This window comes from Actinia tenebrosa, unplaced genomic scaffold, assembly GCF_029948245.1.
Source record: "Actinia tenebrosa isolate PJP-AT-01 unplaced genomic scaffold, QUT_ActTen_1.0 PGA_scaffold16__25_contigs__length_10494907, whole genome shotgun sequence".
Taxonomy (NCBI): Eukaryota; Metazoa; Cnidaria; class Anthozoa; order Actiniaria; family Actiniidae; genus Actinia; species Actinia tenebrosa.
The window spans coordinates 6,979,642-6,996,549 of record NW_028292576.1 but is presented as its reverse complement, the minus strand read 5'-3'; the positions used below and the strand labels follow the sequence as shown (position 1 = coordinate 6,996,549).

The window sequence follows — 16,908 nt, the reverse complement described above, 5'->3', positions numbered from 1 at the left end:
GGTGCTGCTATAAGCTGAATGGGTATATCTAGTGGGTGGGATAGGTGCCATGGGGTGCTGCCATAAGCTGCATGGATATGTGCTGATGGGTGGGATAGGTGCCATGGGGTGCTGCTATAAGCTGCATAGGTATATGTGGCAATTGGTGTGGTAGGTGCCAGGGGGTGCTGCTATAAGCTGCATGTTACTCATTCACATCTTTGGAAAACCATGCATAATCGTAATATATTCTTAACATTCATTTCAAAGGCAGAGACCACGAATGAAGCCTAATTTCTACCCGATCATTTATTTTCGGTTTTTTAATATCTCGATTCCAAAATTCTAGTTCACACATAGCTCTTGCCCCTAGCATATCTTTTATTACTTGACAAGCAGCAGCTTGTATCTTGGAAGTATTTTGATACTTTATATCTGATTGGCTAGAGGGATCACATGACATGGTGTTTTACCCTTAAATAAAAAGCCTCCAGGGTTCTTTGCGATTTGGTTTCAGAATTGATAGTTATGAGTTTCGTTCGCTATTTCGCTAGTTCGCTTTGATAGCTATTTAAAGGAATTATACTCTAATATAGAAATGGCAAGAAATTATCAACGTACTGATCTAGACCGCAGTTTGCTTCCATTTGATACAACAGTTTGTTCACTTCAGAGTTTCCGATCCGTCAGAGCTTACTCTTCGTTCGACTTCATGGATAGCGACGATGTCGATGAAAGGTAAGGTTTTTTATTCTCGATCATCGTAATACAGTACCTAAGGTGAGAGACAATCCTCTTTGCCTTCAGTTTCAAGCACTTCTCCGGGAATATGTATAGAACCAATGCAGATTAATCTTACGGCTATAACTTCGTGCATTATTGATATATCAAGAATACCACATCAAAAAGTTTAGTTGAAAATCCCTCAGTTGCTGTAATTTAGAAAGAAATTGCATAGTGGCACTTGATTTGCTCAGAAAAACATTTTTCTCGGCTTTTAAGGCAAGGCAAAGCGATGGAATCAATATACGCAGCTAAAAATGCTGTTAAAACGAAAGTGAAAGTGAAAGTTGGTTGATAAAGAAATTTAAGAGTGACTCTGATTCCTATGACAAATTAAGATTATCTTCTCTCTCGGATTTTACTGCACACAAGACAAGGCAATAGCAACGCAGCTAGGAAGTGCTGTTCGCAATTAAAACAATCTCTCGATCGAAAGTGAAAGTTGACCGCCAAACCAAAGGCTGCCGTTTGTTGAGCTCAAAAGAAATAGTGGAGTGACACCGTGTTTTGCTTGACAAATTTTATCTTTTTTTTTTTTTTTCTCTCGGCTTTATATTCAAAAACAAGACAAGGCAACAGAATCAACGCAGTTTAATTATCACAATCTCTCGATTTCAAACTGAGGTTATGAAAAAAATTGCATATAGTGACACTTATTCGCATTATGACAATTTTTTTCGGTTAAATTAGCACAAACAATATGGTCACACTATTAATCAATGCAGGAAGAACAATCAGGGAAAAATATAATTTCTCGATCAAAAGTGAAAGTTGCCCCAGCCGGAGGTCGTCAGTGACGTAAATATTACGTCTTCTCCCAAAGGACTTAGCCGGAAAGTTAGAATACGATATAACAGAACATTACACAGGGAGACCGGCTTTAGAATTTGTACATGTGCTTTATTGGGTTTCCTGTGTTTAGAATTTGTTCATGAATAAAAAAATCAGTAAGTGCTTTATTGGGTTTCCTGTGTTGAGATTTGAAACAAGACGCTGATACGTTGAATTTCCGGTAATCGTACTAACCAGTAACTTAATAGCAGATTAACGTAACGTATCAGTGTAACGCACATCCTAGTAAATGTAAGAAAGAGAGTACGTTACACTAATACGTTAAATTTGAATTATAAGCTGCTCTCGAGTTACTTACATTAATCTGCTATCACGTTGTTAGATCCGGTAATCCAACTAGATGAGTCCGCATATCTCAAGTCGACCAATAGGATAAGATTACTATTATTACGTAGCAGTACTTAAGTCGCGTCTTACTACCACGAGGCCTCTTTCCTATTATTCTCGCAGTCGAGCAAGTTCACTGATTTGTTGAACAGCCTAACGTACTAATTCCCTAATTACAACGTATGAGTGTAAGCTGCGTGGCCACACAGAAAATAAAGCTTGCACGTGAAGCGCATTGAGACGCACGTATAATACACTTTAAAATAAACCTACTAATATATGGTCTATCACAAACCCTGCACTCTGACTGGCTGAACCGACTAGTGGTCTATTCTTGGTTTGCAATCGATCCCAAGAGAGCACAATAACAAAAGGGATGTCCGCCATGTTGGAAGATATAACAAAAGAATTCATTCAAAAATCTTTTCTCAAATTCTTCCAACATGGCGGCTATGACGTCTATTGCAAACGAAGAATTAGTGATAGACAACTGGTTGCAAAAAGTGCTAATTTTAAGAACTAAAGTAATGCATAAAAGATTTTGTTTTCGATCTAATTTCATTTTTTTTGTATCCATATATTTGACCGTTTATTAGGAAACCGGCTTCGAGAAAGGAAGCTTCCATGCCCAGGTTCTTTGACACCATGATTGCAATCTTTATGGTTTTTCAACGGTCATGTATGCTGCCTGTTTCTCATGATTTGGATGGGCCTCTAATTCAGATAGCATTACCGGGTTGCAATTCTATAGGAGCATTGAGAATACATGGAAGCATACTATCGACCTTGGTAGAAATTGCATCAATTGAGCCCGACCCACCTGTACGAAGAGCTCTTAAAAAAAGGAAAAATCAGCGTAACAGGCTTACGAACCACGACTACTTCCAAGGAAAGTGGGATGATCCATGCAATGCGTTAAAAAGTTTTGATTTCCAAAGTGTTGAAAGAGGTGAATTTAGTTTGATACAAAAATGCAACCAGTGTGGAAACACAATGTGGCTGCCTCCGGAAGTCCAGCTGTTATGCACTGGTAAGTCAAACTACTCGACAAAGGAAAAAGTATAATTTACCTTATGTTCACTTATTCGTCACCGTAGAAAGGAGCGGTAACCTGGGTGGAGTTTAAACACGCAAAGGCGCTTGGGGTTGTTAAAGGGGACACCTGCATGCGTACAAACAAACATGGCAGAGTGAGCAAAAAGATATAACAGAACAAAAATTGAAATAACTGTTATTGAAACTGATATACCTGGCGCAAAGTTCGTCAAAAGCGTTGAAGATTGTATCTTTGTAACAATCCCAAGCGTCTTTGCGTGCCTAAACTCGATCCAGGCTACTGCTCGTTTCAAAAGTGGCGAATAGAACCCAGTACTAGTGTTCATTATTAATGTTAGGAGCGAACAATGTATGAAAATAGACTTTTTTGAGCGGTCCCTTGAATATTTGAGTCAACTCCATTTCTCGAAACTAGAAGTCAAATAGTGGTAGAAATAAATTCATTTTACGGGAAGGTGAAAAGAGAAAGGGGGATCTCTCCTCTCCCCTAACCTCACTCCGCGAGTGCCTGATCACATGCAGGCAAATGCTTGTATATGGTGTATAACGTCATATGCCGAGGGGTCCCAATGAAGGTTTCTTTAAATTCTCTTGTAGGTATCTGTATGCTGCCTGTTTCTTATGATTTGGATGGGCCTCTTATTCAGATAGCATTACCGGGTTACAATTCTATAGGAGCATTGAGAACATATGGAAGCACACTATCGACCTTGGTAGAAATTGCATCAATTGAACCCGACCCACCTGTACGAAGAGCTCTTAAAAAAAAAAAAAGGCGTAACAGGCGTAACATTTACAACATAACTGTAAAGGACTCTGCACAAGTGGCCGTAGGAGAAAATGCTCGTATTGTGAAGTAAGTCTACTAAGCCTGACCACAACATAGAACTTTTTCGGATTTGTAAAATATCGCTGCATGTTTCTTGAATACATATTCGATCGTTATAAAGGTATTTACAAATACCAACGGTAAAGTAAAGAATGCACAACTTTAACAATACGACGGACAGCTACACGAAGCTTCACCGTGGAACACTTGAATATACTGCACAAAATCTTTTTCGCGAACACCCAGCAAAAAAATTACAGTCAAGTAACACGGCGGTATTTTACGAATCGAATTCGACTGAAAACGGTCGTGTATCCAGGATTTTAAAGCTAGGGGTTACGAAATGGTGGTAATGAAAAGCTGGTGCGATCTGTTTCACAAAGGGGGGTTCCAATTTCATTATACTGAGCGTAAAGAATATATGATTAGCTTCACAAGATCGCATAATAGGTCGGTTGTCCTTGTAACCCACAGAACCACCTCTGGACCCTTTCCTATGGCTGTAAATAATACTCCGAGACGTGGCGTGACCGAGTGCCATATCTAAGCGTTTTCATCATTGGTTGATGAAGCATTAATAGAGTTTGTTTGTTGCTTGCAGCTACTACACTAATGATAAACAAGATGAAAAGGATGTTTGTTCGACAGCAGGTACATATGTGATCTCACCTCGAAGCGCGCAAAGGATTATTCGCCAAAGCGAACATTTTCTAGTACCCAGTCCCCCGTAGCAGCATTCTCACGGTCAGAAAAAAATGGCCTAGCGCAAAAAAATCGTTATTTTGGTGTCATGGTCGTCTTTGTTTGTTTCATTTTGTTTGCGTTTTGTTATATGCCTGAAACAACTTCTGCCGTATTGGGAGAACATTACACTCTCAATATATAGAGGATATTACATGGGCGCGCGAAGATACGAAATTTATCTTCGAGTGTTGAAAAGATCTCTCACAAGTGAGCGCAGCGAACGAGTGAGAGATTTTCAACACGAGAAGATAAATTTGGTATCTCCAAGCGCCCATGTAATATTCTGTTTATTATATAATTATCAATGAAGTATGTTTTGGCTTTTTCAGGCAATTCTTTCCGTGGAATTTTTGAATAGCCATCGCTATGGTGTTATTTTCACACGTGAAAATAACATGTTATTTTCACGTGTGAAGATATCAATTTTTCGAAATAGAGAAAAATAGATATTTCATTTGTAATTATATAATAGAAAATCATATTCCTTCATCCTTTTCTCTCTTATATTCTTAGGCGGAATGCTAACGAAATTTTTGAGGGTATACTATCGGACAGGAGAAAGGGCTCTTTTACTCCCTTTGCCTTGGATGGAAGGTGATCAGTTCCACGTCTACACATCAACAAAAATTGTGGAGATGAACACGAATCACGTGACATCACTAGAGAAAATTTTCTTGAAGGCGGCAACTGATTATCCGACGAACATACGACGCATACTGATAGAGGGTAAACCTGGGATTGGAAAATCCGCCATTTGCAAGAAGATTGCATATGATTGGAGCAGGAATGAAAACCCAAATTTTAAGGTTGTCTTGTCCCTCAAATGTCGTGATTTCCACACTGGCAGTAACCTGTGAGACGCTATTGAGAAGCAGAATTTCTCTGATTGTCTTAAAAAAAAGAAGAATGAGATTTTCGAGTACATAGAGAGCAACCAAAGCGATGTGCTGTTGATATTGGATGGCTATGACGAGATTCCAGACAAGAGTGCTGACACTATGAAACAAAGCATTGAACGACTGATGGGTGGCCAACTCCTTCCACATTGTTATTTGATCGTGACCTCTCGCCCAGGAAAGAGTTCAGAGATACGAAAACATTTTGATAGGAAGCTGGAAATAAAAGGATTCGAACTGAACGATTCTTTCACGTTTATCAGGCGCTTCTTCGTTTCTGAACCAGAAAATGCCAATTCTTTGATTCAGTTCATCGAGAGGTTCGAAGTTTTAAAAGATTTAGTCCGCAGTCCATTATATGCCGCTATTCTATGCGTTGTACATCAAGAAAGGAAAGACGACTATTCCACCGATCTCGGTACCCTTTACAATGAAATCGTTTTCTGTTTAATTAAACGATACTGTACAGAGAAGTTGCATAAAAAAATTAGGGATGATGAGATAAGGACGGAATTTCAAGATGACATTTTTCTTCTTGGAAAGAAAGCGTTCAACATGATCAAAGAAAACCAAGTTGGTATTAATGATAAGGATTTCGCCGTAATTCCTCCTGGAACTGCTAGTCATCGATTTCTCGATATCGGTTTTCTTGTTTACATAAAATCACTGAACAAAATAAGGCCAGAAAATACTTACAATTTTACTCATGGTTCAATCGAAATACACCTTGCAATATGCTATGTTAAACGTTCTATCACAAGCTTTAATTGCAGGGAAATGTATTCTATATTTATGACTTTCAAAGATTTTGGGTCATTTTTGCGATCCCTTAAGTTTCTGTACACCCATTTGAAGTTTGAACCTCGTATTGTGCTCCAAACATTTTTATACATTGCCATAAAAATAATAACATGTTTCATTAGAGTTGTTATTAACGTTTTCATTAGAGTGTCGGCATTTAGAGCAGTTTTCATGAACCCATGAAACAAAGTTTACTAATAGGCTTAGGTCAAACGTCAAACTTCATATGGATAACAAGGCAGTCTTATTTGAAGATATAACTAGCTAAAAACTAGTGTGAGCTGCGTCGGTGTTTCTAATGAAACAGTAATGATGAAAAGGTAAATTATACACCGTGAAAAGATGAAAAAACTTACTGACGTTTCGGACGCTAGTCCTTCGTCGGAGTAAAAGCTTTTACTTGCTTTTACTCCGACGAAACACTAGCGTCCGAAACGTCAGTAAGTTTTTTCATCTTTTCACGGTGTATAATTTACCTTTTCATCATTACAGTCTTATTTGATGTTATTAAGTTCGGCTCATGTGAAGTTCGACGTTTGACCTGAGCCTTAGAGTGTAAAAATGAAGTAGTGATAGAAATATGCTAAAGTCTATGGTGTATGAAAACCACTCTAAACCGTGAAATATATATTAGTCTAATCAAGAGAGTATGAACTAAGAGAAGGAATCCTAACTATATAGCCTTGTAACCATCATGTGCACAGTTTGATGCTATTTTTAGCTTGAAGATATTTTGAGCGAAGAACCTGATTGGTTGATTTCTTGAGGGTAGGCGGCTTCCAGTCTTGCAGTAAACAAAAGCCTTTTTTTGTCGTGGACGTAGCAAAATATGGCGCTTTTCGTCTCCTAAAACGAGGCATTAAAGGGAAGCATAATTATCGCGCGGGCATGGTAACGAGTTAAAAATAGCATCAATGATTCTAAAAATAGCATCAAAGTGTGCACATGATGGGGCACGGGGATTCCTTCTCTTAGTTCATTTTCTCTTGGTCTAATATAATTTAGCAGAGTGATGTCATTTAGCCCGCGTGCAACAAAAATTACTTATTACTATAGTAATGTGTAACTTTAAAAAAAACGTATTCCCGAGGTTCCAGTCAATAAGTGTTTTGTTATATACAAACTGTCAAAAAACACGAAGCAATTAATTTTTTTGATTATTTGATTTTAAGAAACATACAGATAAATGATATAAGGAGCCTTACTGTTAAATTCATTTGACATTTTTGGGAGTGGGGGGAGGGTGAGCTCAGTAGTATAGGGGATGGGGGTTCCAGCGCAACGACAACCGGAGGATTACCCGTCTAAAGTACCCACCTCGATTCGTACCGCGATTACCCGCATCCCGCGTCTATGTAAGATATGTTAGTCTATATATGGAGTGCGAAGATTGTAAAGAGTTTGTTTTTGACTTCTGTATAAAGTGCTTAAAACCCAAGCTTGTACCTACTAAGCCAAATAAGTATATTTGTTGTGGTAAAAAAATGCAAATAGAAGACGACACGTCAGCACAGTGTTACGAGTGTGGTAAGAATATTCGTAATGCCGTACCAAATGCCACCAGAGAGCAGTATTACGCTAATGGAGGCCGTAAGAAGACCCCATACAAAAGAATAAAATACTTCAGAGACTGGATGAGTTACATACAAGGTCATCAGCCAGTATATTTAGATAACGAAGTAATGGAAAGAATTATAGGCCACTTAGAAGAGCCAACGCCACAAAGCCTGCGGAAAACGCTAGAAAAATTAAAGCTAGGGAAGTATTATAAAAGTATTCCCTATCTTTTGTCTGAAATTACCAGTAAGTCTATTCCTGAGGTTTCTGATATGACAAAAGCCGAGTGGATGTTTTGTCGGCTGGATAAGGATATTCCTTATTACCCTAACGTAATCTACGAAATATTTTATGAAATAGACCCCAGCCACCCCCTGTTAGGATGGATTCCGAGGCGACAATAACATATTACGCGTAATTCGTACGATGAATTTATATTACGCGTAATAATTTGCCAAATGATTCATATTACGCGTAATAATTCGCCAAATAATTCGTATTACGCGTAATAATTCGCTAAATGATTCGTATTACGCGTAATAATTCACTGAAATTATATTACGCGTAATAATTCACTGAATTTATATTACGCGTAATTTCTAGACTGACGTTCGATATGTAAATAGAATCCCGTCACGCTCTTTTCGAAGCAGATGTTTACTGAGCAAGCTTTCTTTGAAGCTCTTCTTTCGCTTCTTGGTAGATCTTTTTGCGAGATTCCTCGGAAAGGTCTTTTACGACTGTTTTTTTATTTCTTATGTCCGACTTTAATTTCTCGTACTTTTCCTCTTCGGCCAGAATAAGCGAGAATTCTACGTCGTCTATCTTTCTATCACGCAAAGCCTTTGAGACAAGGTCAGTGATAGTATTTACTTTAGCCTTTGACAGAGCTATTGTCGTGTCGTGTTTTGATATTTTGCTTGACAACTGTTTCATAATGCCCGTAGCAACAGCCGAAATGATACCACAGGCTGCCCCAACGCCGGCCAAAGGAACTCCAACGATTATTCCCGGCCCAGTAAGCGAAGTAGCAACGCCGGAGCCCGTTAACACAACAGATATGGACCCTGAAGTTATCGAAATCTTATGTAGCGTACTCCGGGCTCTGACGTACTTTTTTCGGACTTTTTCGTAGTGTTTTGCTGCCCTTCCAAGTAAGCCAAGATTAAGTTCGCTTTATTCAGACGAAAGTTTTCGGCGTTTAGTTCGTTAGGCGTAGTATAGGGAACATCTGGGTACAACTTAGGTGCTGATGGTATAACATCCATTATATATACTAATGTACGACGCTTTTGGGAATGATATACAGGAGCAGCCACATCACGACAACCGGGATTACTGGAACTGGAGGGCCTTTAGGAAGATGTTTCCGTACGCGGGTGCTAGTAAGTTCGAAAGAAGGCCCGATGGGATTTACTATAACGGCGAATGAATGTATAGTAATGAGGATTTGAAACCTACGCTGGTTAATCAGATAGACAATCAGTTGAAGAATCCTGGTTACGTTAAACCAAAACCCACGCCTACGGTATCTGTGCAGCATCCCACGGTAACGCAAGGTTGGTCAAAGGAATTATTGCTTGGTACCAGTACTTATCCGATACCCGCAGTTTCATTTGATAAACACCCAAGCCTGGACTTAACGTTGAACATGCGGGTCTCTAACAACCATTCCTTTCCGTTAAAGGTGCGAGATATCTTCAAAGAAGTTCCCATTGTTCATACCACCGCTAAGGAATCTCATGAATGGTTAAGTGGTCCTAACATGCGTTATTGGCCGCAGCAACTAAACTTTGCAGTTTGGTGCGCCACCAGTGGCTGTGGGGTAAGCGCGAACTTGATGAAGAATTCAATATTTATGTTTCATTTTCACTTCACGGTTAGAAGAATACTGCATGAAATGGGTGTTATTGCGCTGCCGGGAGATGCCACGTTTTATCCAAGAGATAATAAATACAGCGTGCCGGCTTATGACAGACTTTGTAAGGAGTTTGACGTTGTAGGGAAGGATTTCCGATGCACTGCCGGCGCTAACAATGGTCTGGGGTATATTTGGGCTTATTGGGGGATTGGTGGACACGAGCTAAGTGATAAGGAAGTTCATGCGTTGAATCTACGATGGAACACTGGGTATCACAAAGAAACTCACGACAGTAGCACCTTCTTTGAACCAAACGCTAAGACCACTAAGGAAGTTAGAGACGGACCTTTGTTCAAAGACGAGGGCGGTAAGTATGCAGGGGCTAATCCACTGATTATCAAAATTACCAACGACGAGCAAACAAAGCAATATCTTAATTTCATACCCCCAGAAGGTAAAGGACTAACCAAAGCCGGCCTTGCCCGTTTAAACCGCAGCATAGAAGCTTACGTGTATTCTATCCTTGGAGCCCAAGTAAACACCCGATCCAGCATAATCGGAAATACGGGCGCCGCAGAAGAGACGCGAGCCGAAGCCTTGATCTTATTCGAAAGTTCGATCTTGGAGGGCGACATTAGCAAGGGCGTACAGCGTTACCAACTAGCTATACAAAATTCTAAGGCGAGGTTGGACTATGCAGTAGCCCCGGGTTGTTGGTTAATGCCTAGTAATTTATCTATAAATGCTGGTTCTGTAGTAGGATACAACAACGAACTTCAACGAGCTACTAAGGATATGAAGTTTGGGGTGAACGACGTGAACTCTGACACTCTTAGGAACATTCCTCACTTCGTAGAGAAACCAAAAAAGTCACACGAAGCGAAGCTACCCGTAGTTAAGAAATCATCGAAGAAGGCCCATGTTATGCCTACGATACCTGAGGAATACGACCATAACTTACTAAAAGCCGGCTTAGCCGCCGCGGGTGTTGGTCTTAGTTATTATATATGGCGATGAACAACCCCTACATGGCTGGAGTAGATTGTGTCTATACGACTTACACAGGTGAGAAAAAATACACCCAGGCATCTTGGGTTGATGTTACGGGTATGTCAGTGAATTTGAACTACTCGGGAAAGAAGTTAATCCTTTGTAGTATTTGCATTGGCACGAGTAGTCATGCCAACGTGGGCTTTAGGTTCCTGGATGACAACGGCGTACTGCAGCCTATGCGCGTAAAAGATAATAACAGGGAGCCTGCGCATTTCTCCGTAGAGCCGCCGGCGCATAGCACCGAGAATTTATCGGTTTGGACTTTTCATATGGTTACTGATTGCCATGGGAAGGTAAAGTTGCAAATGCGTGTAGATGATACTGGGAGCGTTTGTGTAAATAGCATAGAAGATCAAAGAGATGCGGCTTATAATCACAAGACCATTAGCACTCTTACGGTGCTTAGCCTTTAAATATATGAACCCACACGTAAAAGAAGATTGGTTTTTTCATTACCTGAAAGAATATTGGCATCAGGGTGATGAATGGATAGACATTTGCACGTGGGTTAGAGTTGGAGGGTTGGGGTTAATCATATGCACCACTAACGTTAGCGCATTTAATAGCGCTAACGTTAGGTTTAGGATTATTGACGAGAATAACCAACCATTATTACCTTACAGAAAAAAAGATAATAATAGGAACTTAGCTCATTTTACGTATGAAGCCCCCAGAAGTTTAGAAAATATGGCGCCAGTAACGTTTCACATGATAGTTAATTGTCAATATGCAAAGCTTCAATTTTGTCCAGACGACATGATACGTTCGGGGTACCCTGGTATCGCTATGATTAATCGAGCTCATCACAAAAATGCTACTTGGAGTTATAAGACCATTAGCACCATGACTGCCATACCCTTGATACCAAATTATCAAGGCGGTGTGAATACTATCTTTACTTATCCCCAGTCGAGGTCGCCTAGGATTCCCGACGACGATAAGCCACCAGTAATACACGAGGATAAAATTAACCCTTCATCTTTTTCAGGAGTACCACGCCAATAGCTACTACCAAGATCCAAACGTTATTCCCCACGAACTTCAATAGTTCTCCGCCGGCCCTAAGTACCAAGGAAACGACCGAACCCAGCAGCCCAGGCAAACCGGCTGCCATCTTTTTTCCTAAGGCCGTCAGTCCATTGCCTAATTTTTTTACGCCTGCGCCTGTAGCCTTAAGCGCAGAAAAGATCACACCTACTACGCTCGAAATAGCGACCGCGAATGCCAGTGGAATACCATACTTCAAAAGGGCTCTTTTTACCTTTTCCTTGGTGGTAAGCCCCAATTCTCTTTCCAGGTTTTCCTTTTGCGCATGTAATTCTGCAAGGCGCTCCTGAAGGGTTTCTACTTCCTTTTGAGCAGCTTCCCTTTCCTCTTCGGGGCGAGTTTGATCCGCAACTATTTCCTGCTGCCGCTCTATTTGTCCCTCCAGGTCTTCGATAGCCTGATCTCTTTGCCGGATTTGTTCTTCCTTAGCGTTAATTTCGGCAACCAACTGCCGCCGTTCCTCTAAAGAGTTAGCTATGGCGGTACGTAAGTTCTTAGCATCTTCCTTGTTTATGTCTAGGTCTTGCAAGGCAAGTTCAAAGGCCTTTTGGGCTTGGTCCCTATCACGTAGGGCTTTGTTTCTTTGTTCTCTCATTTCCATTATTCTTTGGTTCTTGTCGTCAACTTCTCTCTTTTGAGCATCAAGGAGTAGTCGGTTTTGTCGCATATAATCTGCTTCCCTTTCTTCCAACGTTTCTTGTAGTCCTTCGACGCGCTTTTCTAGCGCGACCTTTTCATTCAGGGTTTCCAACCTTTCTAACATGCTTCTAGTGGCACGCTGGAAGCCTTTTAATCTTGAGACGTCACCCCTAACTTCACCATCTTTATCAAAGAGGGGTTGTGGTTTCGTCCAGCGGTCTTTGTCAGGATATCTCAGGTCCTGGACGCTTATGAGGACTTTGTTTCCGCGTTCTGTGAGCCTTACGTCGTCAGCATCGAAACGGGAATAGCGCTCATTTAGCTCTTGCATTGCCCACTCTACAGTTTCCCGCGCAGTTGCTCCGCCCATGTTTTGAAGCTCCAAGTACTCAGGGATGGGTTTGCCGTGGTGTCTTGATTGCCACATGCGATTTAAGGTGGCCTTGGCGCTTTTCCATCTACTACCATATTTATCGTGTAAGGCTGCGTCGTAGATTAAGGGGTCGGTTTCCAGGCCTTTAGTCCATGCGTCGTATTCTTCGTCGTTAATATCGACTTGACCTTCTTCAGTGGTGGGATCAAAATCTGTTCCTTCTACTTCCATTATATATGATAAGCTCAAAGTTAAACCCCAATATATTACCTAAGCAGGTTGGCGGACTGAAAGCAGAACGCACCTTTCACCGGGTTACATTCACGCCTTCTAGCGCAAAGCCTGGAGAAACGCTGTACGTAGGTGTGCCCCGCCTAACAGATAACCTAGTGTTAGTTCCTGGCACCTTGGCTTTAAGGTTTGATTTGACGGTGCAACCTACCGCCGCAGATGAAAGGATTATTGTTAACAACCTTGGTCGCAACATTGTTTCAAAGATGCGAGTAAAGTTTGCCGGGGAATCCCTCTTAGACTTAAACAACTATGACCTTTACACCACCTACAAAGATCTGTGGTTGACTGCATTCGAAAGGGCACAAAAGATAGAGCAGGGTATTGGTAGCACAATCTTACGTAAGGTTAGGACTCCCACAAAGACACAACCTACTGACGGCAGCGGAGAAACCGCAGTGGCAGATGCAAAGGCCATTAAGACAGCCTATGGTACTAAATACGTAATACCATTGGACTTTGAGGCTATTACCAGCCACGGAGTTTATTATCCTAGACAGTTGAGTGAGTTGCAGTTTGAAGTGACCTTAGCCAACATAACTAACATCATTGGCGGGTTAAGCACTGCGTTGTCGGGAAGTATTCCTCCATATGCCATTACCAACCTGGAATTGCAGTATGAAACCATACATTCCGAAGATCTAGCACGCAGCGCTGGCATGGAATACAGCTCCGGAAAGGCTTTCTTGTATGACCACGCGGTAATGTACAAAACCTTTAGTTTCCTGGATAAGACAGACGCGGTAATTACTCAGAGCATTAATTTACCACGTCGTAGTCTTACAGGGCTGATGTTGGTATTTATCAAACCTTATGAAGCCGGTAAGCGCGACTCTGAAGCCTTTCATAACCCCAACATCACCAACGTCGGGATTAGCATCAATGGAGTTCCAAATAAGGTGTATTCGCAGGGAATGAAGCCCTCAGACATCTACAGGGAAATAAAAAGAAAGTTTGGGGATCAAGGTGCACCCGGCGAGTTCTTTACCGATAAGTATGCACTGTGGATTGACATGCGAACCACCAACGACGAGGATTTACATGGACAGGGATTGCGTCTGGTAAATACCCAGGACGGCATTACCCTGGAAATCAAGCGTGACTTAAACACTAGTGCAGGCGACTCAGACAAGATCAACACATACGTCTTTGTGGTCTCTGACGCGCAACTGACTGTAGAAATGAATCAGCTAAAGAGTGTTGCGTATTGATTCGCGCGCTGCGCTCCCTCATCCAAGAAAGGATAAAAATATCCCTTACGTATATAATGCTTCGCGTATTCAAAAACAACAACACCAAACTGCAATGCATAGTGCAAGGTGATAAACTTTATTTCAAAGCGAAGGAGGTGGCTTTGGCGTTGGGTTACGTTAACTCTAGGGACGCAGCTAGAGCACACGTCTCAGAGGAAAACAAGGTAACTTTGAGGTCTATAAAGGGTGTCAATCTGACTGACACCCTTAATGCGCAACCACATACCGTTTACATCACTGAAATGGGTCTTTATGAGTTAATATTCGGATCTGAAAAGTCCGTAGCTAAGGAGTTCAGAAAATGGGTGTTAGGCGATGTTCTCCCTACCCTCAGGAAAACAGGTAAGTATGAAATAGAGCGGCGCTTTGACAGTCCTAATAAGTTAATATTCAAAATAGAAAATGAATTTGACCTGCATAAGAAGGTTGTAAACTACATACGTCGATTCCACCCTATCCTACTGCTGGCACCAGGTCTTGGAGAACTACAGGACTCAGCTAGCAAAAGAATAGTATGTTGGCAGAAAGGTTACCAGGCAGGTCAGCCTGACATCTTAGTTCTCAATGCACATAAAAAATATAATGGGTTATGCTTGGAGTTGAAGACGCCTAAGGGTAACGGCGTATTATCCTCAAAACAAGAGGCATTACTCGCACAATACGAAGCAAATGGTTATCTAACTATGGTGTGCAATGATTACGACCTTATATGTAGGGAGATCGACGCCTATGCTGCCGGTATTCGCATCCCTTGTCCTTGGTGTGTTAAGTCCTTCAAATCCCAAAATACTTTGCATACACACCAATGAATGTTTCATAGATATAATGATAGTTGAACAGACACACTGGCGTGAATTAGTCCAAGGCATTTCATACAGAATAAAAAATTATGTTGTGTTCGAAGACATTAGCCGTTTAAGGTTGGTCTTGGAACACGACGGTAAAGAGTGCACACTGTGGGCACCGGACTGCGTGCGGTATGTCCTTCAAGGTGAGGAATTCACACACATACGCAGCTATGGTAAGGTCAGCGGTCGATGGAAGTTCGACGTTGAAAGGAAGGTAGATGCTAATCCTCTGTGTGATTAGAAGTCATCCTCATGGGCGGTTAAGTATTGGTCTGCTACGGCGGACCTCATTTTTTCTGTTATCTGGTAAGCGGATACGGTAATTAAGACGCCTCCTACGAATGCTGCGATTTGAGGTATCATATATCTTTCTCATTTTTCCAAGCCTTTCGTACCGCCAGGTAATGGTCTAAAGGACGTGGTCCGTCGTATAGACAGCACCAAATATGTTGTCCGCTCCGTTGACAACCGCAGCGATCGCAAATAGCCTCCCAGTGTTCCCTGTCCTCCCATTTAACGCCCTCAACGTCGTCAAAGCCTACAAAGGTTTGGTCAATTTCCTTCTTACGCTTTGTCAGCGCCCGGGAGGTTTCAAGGGGGCAACAGCGTTCGGCTATGTCACCGTGGGTTTCGCAGGCAATACCTTCTAGGTGGTAACGGCGGCAGCGGTACTTATGCCAGTTCTCTTCAAAGAAGGGCTCATCACAGCGGCGGCAGTAGTTATTTAGACAGACTTTGTTGTCGCGGTGATATTGTAAGGCTTGGAGGGTGGACAGCTTTTGACCGCAGTCACCGCAAAGGGTGCTTATGGGACGGTATCGCAGTCGCTCCATATACATACCTTACAGATCCTCTTTGTGAACTAAAGTTCTTTGTGTTTTAGGATCTGTGGGACACCAATGCCCAACAAAGGATCCTTCGGGGAATACCTTATTACAATGAGGACAGGTGTATTTTTTCTCCTCACGAATTATGCAGTCGGCAGGTAGTTCACATGTAATGCAGTCCATATATTGAAAGGGTAACTAGAATTCCTTCCAGGCTCCTGCGCCTTAACTTCGATGTAAGGAGATCTTAATAATATCTTATTATTCTTTCTTAGGATACGTTACGTAAAGACTTATTTTAGGGTCCTTCATATTATCCTCTTTTTATTTATTATATTAAGTAATGTTAATAAGATATCATTAAAGAATAATAAGGTATCATTAAAACTAAAGGCCCTAAGAATATTAGCCTAATAACATTCAAAACATTAAGAAATAATGACATTAAAACTAAAGACCCTAAGAATATTAGCCTAATAACATTCAAAACATTAAGAAATAATGACATTAAAACTAAAGACCTTAAGAGACCCTACCCTATCAGCAACAACGAAGTAGGATCATTAATAAGACATAAAGAACACCCTACTATAATGACGTGCAACGATTGCAACAAACGATTCAGTTCCTTACAGCGACTTAACTATCACACCGAAAACAAGGTCTGCTTTAAGCAACGCGCAGCAACGACATGCGAACATTGCAATAAGACCTTTACAACCAGCCAAGCTCGTTCCTACCACGTCAAAAACAAGGTCTGCTTTAAGCAACGCGCGACAGAAACGACATGCGAACATTGTAATAAGACCTTTGCTACCGCGCAAGCTTGTTCCTACCACGTCAAAAAGAAGGTCTGTCGCCGAAACAACGCACACAACCTTACTTGCGAAGA

The 16,908-nt window shown here is 41.3% G+C and overlaps 1 protein-coding gene and 1 pseudogene across 2 annotated transcripts; both read left to right on the top strand.

Moving 5' to 3' along the window:
- The first annotated feature begins 476 nt into the window (after positions 1-476).
- Positions 477-7,705, top strand: LOC116302177 (uncharacterized; annotated as a pseudogene). Its single transcript, XR_016119942.1, has 5 exons — positions 477-717; positions 2,538-2,971; positions 3,595-3,853; positions 4,428-4,477; positions 5,084-7,705. The product of XR_016119942.1 is annotated as an uncharacterized LOC116302177 (transcript).
- Positions 7,706-9,256: 1,551 nt separating this feature from the next.
- LOC148910680 (uncharacterized) lies at positions 9,257-16,329 on the top strand. The gene is made up of 2 exons (XM_089031063.1): positions 9,257-10,052; positions 16,073-16,329. The coding sequence occupies exons 1-2, from the start codon at positions 9,257-9,259 to the stop codon at positions 16,129-16,131; spliced, it is 855 nt and encodes a 284-aa protein (XP_088887189.1). The 3' UTR covers positions 16,132-16,329.
- The last annotated feature ends 579 nt before the right edge of the window (positions 16,330-16,908 follow it).